The following is an 18,689-nucleotide window of genomic DNA, read 5'->3' as shown; positions in this document are numbered from 1 at the left end:
TGTCCTCTGCAGAATGTCCCACTCAACAACAGCCTAAGAAATTCATACCAATCCTCATGGTCTGGGAGCTAATGAGGTCACGGGCTGCCTGCTCTCTCTCTTTGTGTCCTTCAGTCACAACCCCACTAAGTGGAGGTCCCTTTGACAGCCTTGACTGAGAACTGCTGATACTGAAAGATGCTCTTGCTACTTTCCAACAAACCGGAAGAAAACTAGCTTAAGGGAAAGTGAGAGAGGGAGGGCTCTAAAAGACAATAATAACAAGAAGTTACAGCAATGGAGTTTTATTTATTTTAATTAATGAGAAAAGCATGGTTCTAGAATTGTCTACCTGTAGAAAGATATGTTTTAAATGAGTCAAAACTGCTAAGCTCAGGTATTTTGATACATAGAATACACGTCTAAACTAAAACAGGTATATTAACTAAACGCCTCACAGTGAGAAAAAAACAGCCTTATCATTTTTCCCTAACTGTTGCTAATGTCTTATGAGATTTAATTTACAAATTAATTCTGAAAAAAGAAATTAAAAACTATTTCAGAATATTACCAACTGTGTTACTTTTATCTGTGACAAGATTTTAATTGCTATCAGGCCCCACTTGCTGCTGGCCTACCTACCCTATGACCATAACACACATGCAGGTGGCCCTGAGACACTGAGGAGTTCTCTGACCACACCCTGTCAAAACTGAACCAAAAGTACTTGAGTTTTACGAACCTCAGTGTTATTTTTGCAAGGGAAGGCTTCTCAAGTCAGACTGTTAATCAAGCTGCACAAACCATAGAACAAAAAGGTTTGGGAGATCAGTTGCCCCAGAGCAGCTGGTAAGCACTCCCGCTTTGCGTATCCCAGCCACACAGATCTGCCACCAGCACGATGCAATGGAAAAAGCATCCCTCTCAAGGTCACAGTGCTACCATGCAGGAAAGTGAGGGACAGAGCAAGTGAACTCTTGCTGGACATGTGGGCTGCCATGCAAGCCAGTTATCCCCATTTACGCTCCAAAACACACAAATAGGAGTTGGAAGGGTATACATATATCCAGAGTGGGATGTGGACCCTTCTGCAGCACTGATGTCCCCAGGCATAATGTAACCCATTGCTAACTGGAGACTTTCTGCACTGAGCGGATCTGCAAACTTGCAAAGCTCACCACATGGTCTCCTTCAGGACACAAACTGCTAAATTGCACTCAAGCACTGACAGCCTTAACTCTTCAGATGCAGAGGTATTGTCAAATGAAAAACTGAATGTCAGCAGCAATGCCAGAGAGATTACATCTACTGAAAAAGAACCATGTTGGGTGGTGCAGAGAATACTTGTGTTTAATTTCACGTAATCTTTAGAAAAGTCCTTAGGTGTGCTCTTCACACGAAGCCTATGGTTGGTAGTGCATTTCAGTGCCCTGATGAAGAACAGAACTTGTCTAACTTTATCTGCCCAACTAATACATGGAAGTGTATGCTACTACCTGAATTTTGGCTCTGAACACGTTCCTGAGAGAAGCAAGACAGTCTAACACTGTCTTGCTTCATACTCTGCATCCCGTTGAAATGCATACTGTGGATCTTCACTGCTCAGATTTCCTTACACTATCCACCACTGAGCCAGAAGTATGTTTCACATGCTGTAATTCCAGGTGATAAAACACTCATGCTATTCACAAATTAAAGACCACAGTCCAAGCTGTTCTTTCTGCAGTAGTATTCCCAGTACTTGAATTCTCAGACCAAATGGTTTACTAAATAACTTGGGTGACAGAATAACATTCTGTGTGACGAAATGCAAAAATAATCTGCTAAAAGCTAGCTCTCTCGCCTTTTTTATTAGATAGAAATAAACTTCACGGAGAGATCCAGACTGCAACACAAGTAATTTCTGGGGACAAAGGTTATTCTACAGGTTCACTTCTAAATGCAGAAATATTCCTTTCTTTCAAATTCTGAGTTTTTAAGGAGGTAGAAAGCCACACTTTTCAAGCTGAAGGCTTCTGCCTTTGGGAGAATTTTTTTCATCTGGTTGGAAAACAAAAATGACGGAGATCTGCTGAGTCTCAGAATGAGCAGGAGGGGTGAAAAATAGTGATTTCTCACTAATTTATTTATTCTTCATTATATTCCATTTCTCATTTTTTCTTCTCAAGAAGGAAAAATATCTGAGACTCCATGTGCTGTGGTCTGGGCGGCAAAATTCCGGTCCAGTTAACAAAAGTCAAATGTGGCTACTGAAACACATCAACACTACACATGGCTGACATTTGTGTCCAATGTATGACTTAATGAACACACATTTGGAATGGTGACTGCAACCAAGAATTAAAATATGCTATCAAACTACAAAACTATTCAGTCAAAGTGATAGAATATACTTTTGCACATCTTTATAAAGTTAGTCAGCCTGTATACATTTACCTAGACAATAAAGTATCTCCAGAGTAAGGCTCATGATGAGGTAAGGGCAAGCAGTAAACACGTGTACATCCCTCCTTTTAATCTCAATCTCATTCTTGTTTGGCTTTCAGCATCTAAAGCTTTCAGGTTTTCAGAATGTGGAGATCCCAAAGTCAGGTCCCTGTGAAGCCTGCCAACCACCAAATCTCAGCTACCAATGGATGTCAAGACTGGCAAGCTCAGCTTGCAGAGAAAGCTTTTCCCTCCAAAGATGGATTTCAGTAAGATTGATCAGTTTTAATCCCTGGCATTCTGGCTGTTGAGGTCATGGTGCCTTTTATAGGAAAATGAGCTGCTTACAGATTTTCTGCTCCATGAACTTTGGGAGTTCATGGAAATTTCCCAAGCTCAGGTCTTTGCTGGCTAAGAGACCACTCCAGCAGTTTTTCTTTTGTTGTCACTCATACAAAAATCTTTCAAAGGAGACAGGAGTGCTGACAGAGTATTTCTCTTGAGAGACATTCTGTGTGCAGGGACCAACCCGGTCTACTTATCACTATGTAATGTGTGTCAAAAATCACCCATTCCTCGAAACGTTAGGAAGGTGTAGGGTGATAGACATAACCTGGAGTATGGCACAATTTCTTAAGCGGGAAATAGAATCAAATGGAGGCTGCCTGCTGCAGGCAGTCCATCTGTTGTGCACTGCCATTCTACGGGACATGGTGTTAGCAGGATAAGCAGCACACAGAAATGTACAGACCTGCTGCTCTGGGTCAGAGACCTGGCAGTCTCCTGCAGCACATAGGCTTTCTTGGTGAAGTTTCCTTTTTGCCTGCAGCTTTGCCTGTCAGACTCAGCAGAGAAATCCCACACACCCAGCAACTAACATATGTGGTGGGGCAAGGCTCTCCTGAGGCAAAGATGCCTGAGGAAGCCAGGTGACCACATCCCTTCCTTCTGTTGAACCTGCCCTGGAAATACAGACAACTACTTCTGTTTTCCTATTACATGGACCATTGTTAGCAATCCAAGGACTGGGGAGAAAACTGTCATCTTATTTCAAACAAAGGGAAACCAGCCTGCCTTGCAGGGTTTGAGTAGTTAAAGCCACAGAAACACTAGGTACTGAACTGTAAGTAGCTGCCTCATTTCTGTGCTAGTTTGAAGCTAGCTAGAATGTTTTGGTGAGAAGGATTAGATCACAGGCTGTGAAAGAGAAACAATGGTGATGTCTACTTCAATCACAGACTTGCTGAGATGTATAAGAACAAGAATCCATACATAGATAAGGGAGTTGCTCTTTGTCCGGGCTGTGGGCTGCATTTCTCTCTAACCTCACACTCTGTCTTTCTGATTAATCCACTTTGCTTCCCAGCCTCCCCCCCCATCTGACCCTCCATTCTTCCTTGGGGCACATGGCAATGTCTGGGGTAAGGTAGAGGGGTGGGACAAGGTGGAAGGGTGGTTTGGAGCCCCTCCTGGGGACTCAGGTTTCTGGGAGGGCTGTTGTGTTTCTGTATTACCTTTTACCTTGTATATTTCTGTATATAACTGTATATACTGCAAATATATGCTTGTATATTGTGCTAAGCTGTAAATAATAAGCTTCATTCAAATTTCCAGAGCTGGCTGAGTCTAGTCTGGGTGATTTCCAAAGTGTGGGGGGGGTGGGGAACACCCAAACCACCACAATTTCACAAATTACCTGAGAGGAAACATAACTCAGTGGATCCTGGTATCTACTCCCTTCTGTTCTCTGTGGCAGACATGGCAAAGCCATCTCCCCAGGCTGGCAGAGCAGGGCCAGCACTGCTTCCTCAGATGCTGCCATGCTCAAATATTCCCAAATAATAAAACTGAGTTTAAATGGAATCACAATGGAATAAACAGAAGAAAAACAATTCCAGATCTCTTTTCCCCTCTCCTATTTCCTCTGTCTTCTGCAGGGAGTCTTCTGACTCACATTCTCAAGCTTTCCTTCTTTTTTTTTTTAATCATTCCACAATGAAATCTGACATCATCATCAAACTCCATGACCTATAGCTTTAAAAAGTCCAGTACTGTGAGAATTATGATCAAATGGTAAGAATAACACTTCTACTTCTTTTCTCCCTTAGAAGTTGTTCAAGAAGATGGTGGACCAAAGCAGACGGTTTCTGCACCTTTCCTGCCTAAGTGGGTCAACCAAAGTCTGGCTACGTATTTGTTAAAAAGAAATCTACAGTTAAAAGTACAAGAAAAGTCAGAAAAAGACTGAGAAAATATCTAACTAACTGTGGTAACAATCCCCAAACTGTAAATAAATTGAAAACATAAACTAAAAATTTCAGTGTTCAAAATGGGATGGAATAGGGATGGTTTCTAAATTTCTGCCATTAAAATTTGCTTTGCACATGCAATTAGCAATTTTACTGTGGATCTGGAACTATTCATTGTAAATTCATTTTTTTTCTAAACAGCAAAATAAATAAAAAATAAATAAAAATAATTTACAAAAATTATTTCTATTAACCTTTATTCAGTTGCAGACTTCCTCTAACAGAGGCCAACTGGAAGTATAATAACTATCATCCAAATGCATATTCATACTCCTATATGTGAAGGGAAGCAATCCCAACCTACAGAAATGTAGATTATATACTGGGACTATATAATAATTGTACTCATATTTCCCAAGCCACAATCCATATCACATCATCTGAAACACAATGGCTGTATGTATGGCCAGCCACTGAAAACATCTTGCCACTAAACCACCCACTGATTGATCACCAGGTCTGCCTAACACGTTATCTGCCATCATGATGATTCACAGTATCTTGCAAACTTCTCCACGAAAGAGCAAAGCTGCAGCCTTCCTTTCAGTCTCAACCAGACAACCACAGTGACTTTGTGGGCTGGGGATGGGAGCTACTGGCGTGAGACTTAGAGAACAATTTGATTACCAAAATCTCAACAGCACCTGCAGACACTTTCTTACCTAAGTTTCACTCTAAGAGCCTCAGTGTGAGGCTGGGATTTTATGCATGACCCCTTTCTCATGTTTTGCTCTTAACATTAGTACCAACACAGTAATGCTATTTACTGACAGCATTTCAAACTAAACACAGGTAAATGTACTGGGCTGATATATTCCAAACACTGGGCTGCAAGCTGAGTGATGAATGAAGTCCATAGCCATTGATGGGGAAAATGGCTTTGTTTCTTCTGTGCTATTCAATACTGGAAATACCCATTTACTGATACAGTAAATTGATTGCAATCAACTTTCTACTTGTCTTTTAAATGCGTTCACTTCTAATAACTTGCAATGGGCTTGATATATTGTATTCAGAAATGGTTATCTGTAGATGTATCAAAGTATGGCTTAAGAACGTAACAAAAAGCTACTTGACTTGCTGCTTACAATTGACGTACTCCTCCAACCTCTGTGAAAACTGCAATGTAATCTCTGTACTTTCACCTAGCTTGGAGTTTCATCTTGTTCCACAGATCAGCATGTGCTATATACATAAGGAACTCTTCCAGCATCGCTGCAAGTGATTTCTTTCTTTAACACTATCAGACAATGGAACTTAGGCCAGATATGAAATAAACATAAATGACAATTATCTTGCTGGAGATGACAAACCAGATGACGTCTGGAGCTGGCACTACTGTAAACAGGAAAAAGGTATGACAGCTACTTAGCTTACAGATTCATAAATATCATATATACACACCAGGAGAAGGTTGTCAGGTTAAGAAGGGGCAAGCGCAGCTCTGTAATAATAACTGAGCGAGACAGAGAGAGTGTATGAGAAACTATTTTTAAGCAGATCAATTTTATCCAAGACAATTTTAATTACTATCTTTATTGGACAGACAGTCAGTGAGGCAGGAGACACCACCAAGATTTACCTGTCTCTATTTGCTAAAGAAATAAAACCACAAAGACTGGGACCACGACATCAGTGTGGCAGAATGAAGAGCATGAGCCCCACAAACATCCCCTGAGACTTGAGCTACATCCTGCAAGCATTTATGCACAAACTGAAATTTCATGTACTGTGATTAATTTCCCTGACACCACGTGGGATTCACTGCAGCTCATAAAACCAAACACATACTTACATATTTTTAGGACCAGGACCTACTTAGCACTAGTGTGTTGTGATTTAATGTCTATACTTAATTTGCAGCTCACTAAATGTTTGGGAATTCTGTATTTTGGTACAGTCTATTTTTTTCCCTAGAACAGCATGTATGTTGTTTCAACATTAATGATGAAAGTTAAATACTCTGTAGTATTGATGTTTATTTAAAGAGTTACAATGCTGTCTAATGTAGCTAAAAACAGAGGTACAGTATCATATTCAAAAGCAGGGGCTTTTATATGGCATCAGAGAGCTCTAGTGGGCATGTTGCCCATTTCTGATTCCCTGGTAGCTTCTACTCTTCATAGGAATTAATGTTCTAATCAGAATACATCTGTATAACATTTCCCTTGTGCTGATCAAGTATCAGTAACTCAGTGATTACTTTACACATCCCTCTGCTTGGCCTGATTATTTAAGTATCTCTGGTAGAAGAGACACTGGGGCGTATGTAATCACAAAACATTGCCAACATAAAAATGCTACAGCAAGAGTGAACATGAAGGATGTACAATAAAATGGCAGGAAAATACTTCTATTGCATAGCAGGAACATCGTTCCATGCAATATGTTCAGTGCAACAATCTAGATGTATATGAGCATTAACAATCACAAGATATGCAGGTAGTCCAGCATCAGTCTTTGCAACCTTAGAAGTCATGCATATAGGTATGCATGCATGGTCCCCTTCACAGGTAAGGGAGATTGGTATTACAGCATTTAAGCTCTGCAAAACCAGAAGCAAAGGCTTCTGACTTGGGCAGTAAACTCCTAGACTACAGTTCATGGTATCATTCAGGGTAGGGTACACATAGGATGTAGCACCCCTTAGCTGCATAGTCCAGTGCTCACTGGCTGTACTGGGAATCACTAAATGCCCAGCTAAACAGCTCAGACTTCCAGTGACACTCCTGAAATGTACATACACCCACACATGAAAAAATAAAGGGCAGGGGGGAGGTGTGGAAAAGGCAGAAACAACCTTCTTGAGAACACTTAAAGAGCTTAATGTACTGATGACTGATGAAAAATAGTAAGCCGTGTAGTTACTATTATCACAATATTCTTTAGGTATCCTTGCAGTTACCTGTCACAATGCTAACCACTGGTGCTATTTCACATGTGCAGTTCTAAAACCGTTACTAGGTTTGAAAAGTAGCATCTGAAGTTGAGGACATTCTCTTTTAAACTATTCATAGTTAATCATGTTTAACTCTTCATGTTTTTTTAAATTCACCTGCCTCTAACTGAACACAAAATAATTTGTATGTGACATTGTTGTCCATCATGCAACCTTTTGCTCTACTTTTAAATACTCAACATCTTTTTCCAGCTGTAGAGCTTGAATTATACAACGAAATTTTAAAAATAGAAGTTTTAACCTCTGTCATTCTTACAACTTTACAAACACTCAAAGTTAGGTTATGTTGTCAGTTATGATCAGTTTAAAAGCAATGCATATGTAACAATACTGACTTCTGTTTCTGACCCAGGATTTGTTTTCTCCCAAGAACACATTCTGTGCACAGGAGAGGACAAAGACCACTGAAATCAATGGAAAAGCTGCTGGTAACTTTGATGGAACATGTATGGGATTTGTAACACTGCTGGCTTCACTGACTCATCCAAAGGGCTGAATTTGGCTTTGACAGATGTAAAGCAGTTCATCCCATATATCCTTAACAAGACACACAGATTTTAACCTCAGTCTTCACTCCTGGGAATTCAGAACACGTTGTTCTGTTAGGTCTGCTAAAGAGTCCCAGCACTTACACAGGTGAAATGAATGACTGAAACACATGCAGTTGTTTGTACTTACAGGTATCTGGCTTGAGCTGACTGTTGGTAATTCCAAAATATTGAGGATTTTCAATGACAGGAATCTTCGTCATCCCAATGATGACTGCATCAGGACCCCCCTCAGAAGACGATGGAGTGTTACTGCCATTTGAGATGTGGTGGAGGGGACTTGCTGAATCATCGTCATTGCTGATAACTGAAGAAGGACCTAGGGTTAGAAACAAAGACTTTCCTGTAACTCGGCACATGGTTCCCCTCCCTCAGACAATTCTACTTTTTTTTTTTTCCTCTGATCAATTTGTCCTCAACCCCCACAGTCAACAGCTCTGTTTGTGTGCTTTGTTGACATTATCTCAGGAATATTGTATGTCTGGGTGCAAATGGAGAACAGTGGGGGCTTTTTTTCCCCCTTACAGTTGGAATGCAGAAGGAATACAGTTGGAATACAGTTGTATTAAGAGATCACCTAGATTAAATATATCAGGGTCCAGCACAGTGTGTCACTGGGAAAAGTCTCTAAGTTTGCTGAACTCCTTTGGTCATTCTCAGAAACAAGCTATGAAATAGACAAAATGGCTTTTTTTACCTTAAGCGCTGCTCAAATCAGCAGTATTGTCACAAGTCCAGGGAATGCCTGCCCTCACTTTGACATGGCACATGACAAGACAAAAGACATAGAGGAGATGGATTCATCCTGGTGTAGGAAGTTGGTAATTTTGGAAAGACAATACAGCTGAGGGCCAAAATCCTGGACACAATTCAAACAGCCACAGAAGGTGCAGGGCAGATGCTGAGTAGTGAGAAACATGCATCTCACTACACGGCAAAATCTGGAGTCACTGCAGAGGTGTTTGTCCAGCCTGCAGGAGTATCTTATTGGCTCCCCAATACATATCTGCCTCTAGTCACCACATTACATCTTCTAGCTTACTTTCAATATCCAAAGAAAATTATAATGGCCATTTACTAGAGGCAACATTTTGCCTGATCTCGCCACTGAAAAGCCAGCAAAGATTACACAGGTCACATTTCACATCCATCCACGTTAATCATGGGTTTTGAGGTGGCATTCACATCTTCTAATTGTAACAATCAAAAGATTATGCCAGAAACAGACAGGAAAAACTGCCCTATCCTAGAATGGCATCCTAACATGACACCTGCATTTAGACTGCAGGCAGCAGTGACTTCCCACCAAAGAAGAGGGCTACAGAAACGAACTTGAGGATACTGAAAAACCGTATTTGCTCCAAATTACCAGTCACCCGGCTGCAAAATGCTGGAGCTCCAGATTAAATTTTAGGCTGGACAGAAGAATCAATGCAGAGAGAGGACAGCAGAATAACCTGTCACATAGACAGCATCTGTGTCTGCAGGAGAGGCAGGGATGCAGAGAAAGAAAGAGACAGAATGAGGATGCACAGCATGTACAGTAGACACAACATGGAGTATGTGAGAGAAGTTGGGCAGGATCCGCTGTAGCAAACACAGAGTTAAGGAACAACAAGAGAACTAGGGCAGTCACAGGCACAGCAGCCAGGAAAGGGCAGCTTTAAAGAAAATAAACTGGTAACTCTTTTGTGCCTCACTTTATTGTGGACTAAAAACCTTTATCATTACACAGTACAGCTCACAGGAACAAAACTTAAATACGTGGCTATTCAACCCTACCTTTGGAGAATTAAGTGTACTCCCACCCCTGTCCTGCTTTTCTTTCTGCCCAGTTGGTTTAATAGTACATAAGGGAAATGTTCTCATAGTTTGAAAAAGTACTTCTCCCACTAGACTGAAATATGAGAGGTAATTTTTCAAATACCTTGCACTCCATTGGAAAGCCACTGTTGACAAATGTAAGTGAAGCCTAGATCTCTGCAATTTATCAAGTGAAATACTAATACCAATGCTGGTTTTGTCATTACTGATCACTCGGATCCTCAAAAGATTGATTCTACTAGGAAAACTTGCCAAGATTAAAGATTTTTGGTGAAGATTTCTCTAACGAAGCACAGAACCTACCAAACTGTGGGAAATGGTCCCTCAGATGGTACACAAGACACTACTGAAATTGCAACACATTTTCCAGCTCTGTGCAGTAGCATTAAAGTGCAAATCCATTTAAAAGTACGTGAATTTTTTTTCTAGGCATCGTTGTTACGACTCTAAACTTTCTGAGTATCAAGCAAAAGGCATCAGGCTCCAAAAAGCAGGCCAAAATTTACACATATTGTTGTGAAAACAATGTCCTTTTACACTCACATACTTTTAACGTGAGGGTCAAATCCCTTCCCTTAAAGCCAAAGGGAAAATTCTTTTCCCTCTATATATAACTTAATAGAGGCATGTCTCTAAGTCCTATTCAGCCCTCCTGTTCTCTGCTGCACAAGAGGAGACTCGTTTGTCACTGTTTGCTTCCACCACACATGCAGTTATGGCAAAGAAAAGTGATCATTACACATTTCTAGACACTGAAGTAGAATAATGAATAGAAACTCATTCTCTTCAGCAAATCGTTTCTGCACTGCTCCAAGATCCAATTTTGTATGGTCAACTATTTTTTTTTCAAGCAGTATAAACTGCAAAGTGCTCCAGGTGAAAAGCAGGCAATTGTCCTGTAAATCTATTTTTTCTATTAGGCTAACTGGTAAAAACCAGTTGTCTGTGTGATACGAAGCAGCCTCCAAGGACATTTGGCTCTCAGATATGGGTAATTTTCAAAGTAATTCCTGGCAGTGTGAAACAGTTTACGAAAGATTCAACTCTGGGTTCTTTGTGCTAGCTCACTTAGTGCTTATTCTCACTTATTAGCAAGTAACTGGCTCATGGTCTTTGGAAGTACCTATCTGGGTTAAAAAATCCTATTTCCTCTGTATTTTTTCTCAGGACAACAAGAACTCAACATGTGGAAACTCTTCTGTATCGGAGGCAATGGAGCTCGAATTCTTTCAGACTTCTCCTTTGCTGTGTCCTTTTTATGATGTGAGCAAACTGGTACATAATTGGTTTCCACACTTGCTTATTTGTCAGACTATCCACTTGCCATCAAGTTCCATTTCCCTTTTTGAATGCACTAAGCCAAATTACAATTACAAGCCAGCACTGCAGCTGGCTATGACTGATATTCTAGTGATGCCAAACTCTTCTCTAGGATGTGAGATGAGGTCATCACCTGTGCTGACAGGAAGCTAGAGTTGCCCTTCTCTGAATATGCACTGAGCACAAATTGAAGAGTAATTTCTTAAAGTGCCTTGAAGTGTGGTTTTATCCATATGAAATAGGGTCACTAAATTACTTGTCAAAGGCTGAATGAGAATGATAATTACCCTCAATCACCTATCACCGTTTTTTAAACGATCTGCTGTTGGTCTCATACCTGAAATCTGAAAATTTTAGACAAAACAACATTGGTGAGTGTGATAATCATGGGTTGTCAACAGCCATTAGCTGTTGCCAGTAGATGACTCACAGTCAGGTTGAGCTTTTAAGAAAATTCCAGAGGACTTCTCCACCTTCAAACATGCTCCCCAACATCTTGATTTTATTTTCAGACCAATATTTCTTATCTTAAAATGATGGAAGGTGGAGCTAGATGAGAAACGGGAGCATGTCCTGGAGAAGAAACTTGAGAGCTAGTCACTGCAGCACTGAATTTCTCCTTTCTCTGGTGCTGAGCTAAAAACCTGTTCATTCTGCATCGCCTAGGCCTAAGAAAAATTCATTCTGTGCGCAAAACACAGCAGCTCTCCGAAAATACGATGACATTTAAGAAAATAAATGATATGCAAAACTCTCAAGATATTCAAGCTGCCAAGAGCAGCAGCTCCCAAGCTGTCCCAGCCCAAACTGGAGCAACAGTTCTTAGTGGACTAGGAGAAGGGGAGCTCCTCTTGCCTAGGGAAAACCGCAGTAGGAGAAGGGACCCAACATGCCTGGGGAGCAACTGGGGCAGGGGCTGCTGAGGTGTGGGCACTGCCAGGGCAGTGGCAACCACACCCAGACACTATCAGAAACCTCAAGGAAGGTGCTGCCCATCAAGCACAGAGTGGGCATACAGTGCATCACATACCCTGACAGGGTGCTCAGGCCCTGCCTGCCCCAGAGGCGAGAGGGGGCTCATCCTAACCGTCCCTCGAGACAGAGTGATGGGGAGCCAATGCCAAGGTGGGGTATGCACCACCCACCTCAGCAATGACCTGTGCCTCCACTCACACAGAGCTGCTAAAGGGACAAGAAGCTGTGCAGACCTCAGTCTGAGGGGGAAGTGCCTTGACCTTTCTCTTGGTGTGGAAATAGGGAGCAAACTTGGCTGGAAGGGATGGGCTCAGGTGGAGGACTTCCAGCAGGAGGTGGCTGAGCCACAGGAAATAGTCTGTGTAGTACCAGGAAGGCAGTAACGGAGGTAGATAGCTGGATTCAAATGCACTCTGCTGTGCCTATGGCCCAACAGGCACAAGCTTGCCTACCAGCACACCCAGAAAGAGGGAGAGCCAGCAATAGTGGGGAATGGCAAGTTGTGAGGGCAAGAGCTAACTAGAGGAAGAAATTCCCTCAAAGGCTGAGGTGATTCTGGAGAACTGATTCCTGGCAATGCAGACCAAGGAGGAAAAAGAGCCTGCATCTGATAAGGCCTCAGACCTCAGTCAGGCTGCTGGACCAGTTTGCTGCTGTATAACTACGGGAACTAAAAAAAAGCAGCAGCTAATAGCAGTGAAGGCCTTTCAGAGGCACAGATGAACCTATTTGCAGTCCCAACCCACAATCTAGGGAGGGGTGCTCCTTACCAAGGCCTGTATCAAGGATGTAACAGAGAGGTTGCCAGCCCTTGTCCACCCTACTGACTACAACCTCACACATCTGTAAGCAATCTGAAGATCCAGAGGGACTACAAGGTACTAGGAGCAGTGGTGAAGAACTTGAGAGCACAGGCTGCATTTTCATCAAGGTTCCTAGTTAAAGGTAAGGGGATTAAAAGGCCAGTTCACATTGAAAAAAATCAATAAATGGCTGAGGAAGTGGTGTCACGAACAGGAGAAATCTGATCTTCTGGGGGAAGATGGGGTACGTTCTTCAAAGAAGGAGAAGAACTTCTTTAGCCACAAGTGTAGTAAAGGAAGGCTTCAAAGTAGGGTTACTGGGGGAAGGGATCTTCAAATCATCGCATATCAAAGTCAATGACACTAACAGACACTTTATACCTGGAGTTGGACCACAGGCTTGGAAGAGAGCATCTGAGGTTCAGAATGTGGAACTCCAGATGGTAAATCAGATTCAGTGGGGGCCAAACCTAAATGCCTCAACACTAATGCATGGAGCAAGAGGAACAAGCAAAAAGAGCTACAGTTGCATGGATGCCTGCAGGGCTAAAATGAGCATCACCAAGACATGGTGGGATGGCTTTCCTAACTGGAGTGTAGGAATAGATGGATGCAAGCTTTTTAGTAAAGACAGGCAGGGGAGAAGGGGAAGGGGTGCTGCCCTCTACATCAGTGACCAACTGGAGTGGATGGAACTCCACCTGAATTTGCATAAAAAGCTGACAGCTTATGGGTGAGGGCTAACAGGAGGGCAAGCAAAGAAGATATCATACTGGTGGTCTGCTACAGGCCACCAGACTAGGATGACCGACTGGATAGGGCTGGAGAATAGGTTGGACTGGATGATCTTGGAGGTCTCTTCCAACCTGGTTGATTCTATGATTCTCCACAAACAGACAGGGGTAACTTAAAATTTGAAGGCCCTGTTCTTCATGTGAGCCCTCAACCACCCTGATATTTTGCCAAAAAAAGTTGTCTGAGCACCCAGGCATCAAGTTAAGAAGGCTAACGCACAGATAGAGTGAGATTTGGCTAAGGACATAAAAGGGAACAAGAAGGAAGGTCTTCAGGTATATCAGTGACAAAAGGAAGGCTAGGGAACATGTGGGGCTTCTCCAGAAGGAAAATGGAGACCTGGTCACAAGGGATACAGAGAAGGCCAAGGTGATCAGTGACTTCTTTGCCTCAGCCTTCACTGGCAAAGGCTCCAGCCACACCACCCAAGTTCTAGAAGGCACAGGCAGGGACTAGAAGAATGAAGATCAGGTTCAAAATCATCTAAAGAATCTGAAGGTGCTCAGGTCCTTGGGGACAAGTGAGACCCATTTGCAGGTCCTGGGGGAACTGGCAGATGAAGTTGCCAATCCACTGTGCATCATATTTTAAAGATCACGATAGTCTGGTGACATTCCTGCACACTCTATAAGGGGGAACTTAACCTTCATCTTCAAAAAGGGAGATAAGGAACACTCAGGGAACTATAGGTCAGTCAGTCTCACTTCTGTGCCTGGTAAGATCATAGAGCAGATCCTCCTGAAAGCTCTGCTAGTAAATATGGAAAATAAAGAAGAGGCATAGCTTCAACAAGGGCAACTCATGCCTGATGCATTTGGTGTCATTTGATGATGGAGTTACAGCATCAGTGGAAAATGGAAGAGTAACTGATTTCATCTACTTGGATCGTAGGTGGACTGCAGCACTTATGTAAAGTGTTTGATGGTGTCCTGCATGACATCCTCATCCAAACATGGACTTGGGGGAGGGACCACTTGCTCTATAAGGAATTGGCTGGATGATCACACTCAAGAGAGTTGTGGACAACGGCTCCACGTCCAAATGGAAAACAGTGAGGAGTGGCATACCTCAGGAATTTTCACTGGGATCAGTGCTGTTTAACATCTTTGTGGGCAACATGGACAGTGATATGGAGTGCACTCCCACCAAGTCTGCAGATCCCCTATGTGGACAGACTGCAAGAGTTGTGGCTGTTCAGCCTGGAGAAGAGAAGGCTCCAGAGAGACCTTATAGAGGCCTTCCAGTACCTGAAAAGGGCCTACAAGGAACATGAGGAGGAACTCTTTGCAAGTGCCTGTAGTGATAGAAAGAGGGAGAATGAATTAAAGCTGCAAGAGGGTAGATTTAGACCAGATACAAGAAAGAAATTCTCCACAGTGAATGTGGTGAGACACTGGAACAGGCTGCCCAGGTGTGACGGCTTGGGTGTTACCTGTCCCCCCACACTTATGAAATCACCTAGACTAGACTCAGCTGAGCTGGAATTTAAGGAATGGAGCTATATTTACAGCTTAGCACAACATACAAGCATCTATACACAAATATATACAAGTTAAAAGTAACACAGAAACACAATACCCCTCCCAGAAACAATCAAAGTCCCCAGAAGGACTCCTGACTCCCTTCCCCCTCACACTTTCTCTCCCTTCAGAAATAACCAGATCAACCCACATATATCTCTCGTGATACATCTGGAGATCTGAGGTGAGACGTCAAAATAGATGACGAAGAGGTTAGAGGAAAAAAAATGTTAGGTGGATTATAAAGGCAGAGTCAGTCACAGGGACTAGACCACCAGAAAGAAGGCACAGCCATAAGTGAGAGCTAAAAAGTGTGTGAGAAGTGACTGTCTTAACAGTATTTTGACTAGTTGCATTTCTCAGCAGGAAAAACTGAGGGACATAGATAACTGGGTTTTTTTCCTTTCTTCTCACAGCTCAGGATTTAATTTCTCTAAGTAAAAATTAGCCTCAAACCAACACACCAGGGAAGTTCTGAGATCTTCCTTCCTGGAGGTGTTCAAGACCAGTTTGGATGGGGCCTTGAGCAACCTGGTCTAGTGGAAGATGACAGAGGGTTTGGAACTAGATGATTTTTAAGGTTCCTTCCAAACCAAGCCATTCTATGATTCAATGATAGCAACACTAAAGTATCTCCCATACTCATGTCTTGCCATATGTTAGCAAAAAATGCTAACTTCCCTTACTACACATCCTACAGAAAACTGGAGACAACTGAACACCACTGTAATGTGGTCATAACCACCACTAGTGCCAGAACTCCTTCCTGAAATATAACCCACTTCTATGCTACATCTGGAACAGTGCATCTCTGCACTGTTCTTGGTGTCACTGTGTCAGCAAACTGGAGTTCCGTCCGTTTTACAGGATCACAGAACCACAGGATGTCAGGGGTTGGAAGGGATCCAAAGAGATCAAGTCCAACGCCCTGCCAGAGCAGGACTATACAATCTAGCTCAGGTCACAGAGGAATGCATCCAGATGGATGCTGAAAATCTCCAGAGAAGGAGACTCCACAACCTTTCTGGGGAGCCTGTTACACTATTCTGTGACCATTACGGAAAAGAAGTTCCCCCTTGTGTTGAGGTGGAACCTGCAGCTCACATCCATTGCTCATTGTCCTATCACAGGGAGCAAGTGAGAAGAGCCTGTCCTCCACCTCCTGACCAGCCCTCAGATATTTATAAACATTTACTAAATCTCCTCTCAGTCTTCTCTGCAGATTAAAAGGCCCCAGGTCCCTCAGCCTCTCCTCATAAGGCACATGCTCCAGTCCCCTAATCATCCTCGTAGCCCTCTGTTGGACACTCCTGAGCAAATCCCTGTCCCTCATAGTAACAGTGTAATACTGACTTTGGTCAGGAGGAGTTTCGTGACTATAAAATACAGCCTTTTCTGATTATTTATTGTCCCCAAAGTTAATGAAGTTTTAATATGCATGTGACCAAGACATACCTATGCTATTTGCTGAGGCTGCATTTTGCCTTGTGTTATTTAGGACTTCAGCTAATGCTTGGTAGTTGGCTGTGGCAACACTTTACTACCATCTGCTACTGGAATAATCCACATGACCTTCCTGCTCATCAAAGTATAGAAAGAGTTTTAAAGTGAATAATAGCATGACTCAGCTAAGCAGGCTCAGGCAAAAGAAAGGAGAGAATGCAGAACCAGAAAGAATACACAGGTTTTGTTTGCACCTGGCATGCCCTTGCAAGCACACAGCCTTTAGATGGTGGCATACTCATACTACATCCCTCTATTCCACCTCCTGTGTCAAAGATATAAGCAATCTACTCCACATATTTGTTCTCCAAGGTCTAACAAGATATCTCGGAGTCTAAAATATCCTGCATCCTCCTGGCAACACACTTCTGTGCATCAGTATTTCCTGAAGTCACTACCAAAGACTCAGAAACAACAGGAGTAATAATTATCAACAAACCAGCTGATTCAAGCTTTGTGGTTGGAGCTGTGTAATTACAACAGTGTATCTGCTTAGTCAAGTGTCACAAGACAGCTCAGGTAGAGAGGACTGTCTATAACGATGACTTTGTGCTGTGGTGCCTCAATAACCATGGTGCCTTCCATGAAAAAATACAGACTTCTAGGAAGACTTCTCAGTTAACCTTGTTAGCATTAGCTCCTCTTTTTTCTTCTGGGAACAAGAGACCAGTCCGGTTTGGGACATAGTAATAACATGACATCAAGTCAAAATAAGGACAATAAGTGCATGTCACATCAGTCAGCATCACCTCTGCTGAATTCTGAAGTGACACTGAAACTTGTCTTTTTTTCCTTTTGGAAGGAGCATGATTTTTCATTAGTTAAATACCTTGTTCTGAAAAAGTAATTAAAGTAATTACACAAGATTTCTTTTCCCCTAAGACTCACATATTTGCTGTAGATTGTTCTTCTCTGTGGTATGATTAAAAGTGAGGTTTCATGCTTTGGCAAGACCAGATATTCAGTTTTTTTCTGTTATCATGCTAGGATCCAACTTTTTTACCAGGACAACGTTTTGTAGCTCAACTCTTGCACTGCTATCTTATCTTTCACTCCCTCTGGAAGACAGCTCATCAATCACACACCTTGGCACACCTTTCTGTAAGACGCCATAAGCTTTACTTTCAATATTCCACATTCCTAAGTTCAGAAACTGTATGCAACTGTGATACTGAATCATGCTTATACAATTCTATGGAAGACAAGAAAGGCTGGCAGAATAGAAAGTAATGCAATTAAAGGAACGTTATTTTAGATTATTGGTCTCTTAAAATGCTGCATGCTGAATACAGGGAATTGAATTAAAAGGCATAAATAGAAGACAAGAACAAAAAATTCTTCTGCAGACCTATACCAGGCTTATTAAACTGATGGTTTTTGTAGCTGTGGATGCTTCCACTGAAGGAACGCACAAGGCAAGGTGCTTCTGAGCTTTGCCAGCAGTTCAGCTATGTACAGTAGCAGTATTTCCTGCCTCTTCCTACCTTCTAAGTGACCCTTCTTTTCTTAGACCTTCATCTTTGCAAGCTCCCCAGAAAAAAAAAGCAATTAGTTTTAGCCTCAGTAAGGTCATCTCAACAGTCACTGAGACACTCAGCTACAAAGGGAGTACTACAGGATTAATTCTGCTTTGGTGAAGAAAATACAATAAGATCACTCCTAAGCAACACTATACCCAAGCCCATCCTGCTGAATCATATTGCTCTTTGGACAGTACATCTGTCCTT

At 42.2% G+C, this 18,689-nt stretch overlaps 1 protein-coding gene across 3 annotated transcripts in view; it reads right to left on the bottom strand.

Annotated features, from left to right (window-relative positions):
- Positions 1-18,689, bottom strand: part of NTRK2 (neurotrophic receptor tyrosine kinase 2) — a 227,066-nt gene that overhangs the window by 83,890 nt on the left and 124,487 nt on the right. For all 3 annotated transcript variants that reach the window (XM_064140082.1, XM_064140073.1, XM_064140074.1), the window contains one exon: positions 8,353-8,541. In XM_064140082.1, the coding sequence (XP_063996152.1) occupies positions 8,353-8,541 (189 nt within the window). The remainder of the gene's footprint in view (positions 1-8,352; positions 8,542-18,689) is intronic.

This window comes from Pogoniulus pusillus, chromosome Z (genome assembly GCF_015220805.1).
Source record: "Pogoniulus pusillus isolate bPogPus1 chromosome Z, bPogPus1.pri, whole genome shotgun sequence".
Classification (NCBI taxonomy): Eukaryota; Metazoa; Chordata; class Aves; order Piciformes; family Lybiidae; genus Pogoniulus; species Pogoniulus pusillus.
Note: the sequence above shows the minus strand (reverse complement) of the source record. Positions and strands in the feature narration are given on the sequence as shown.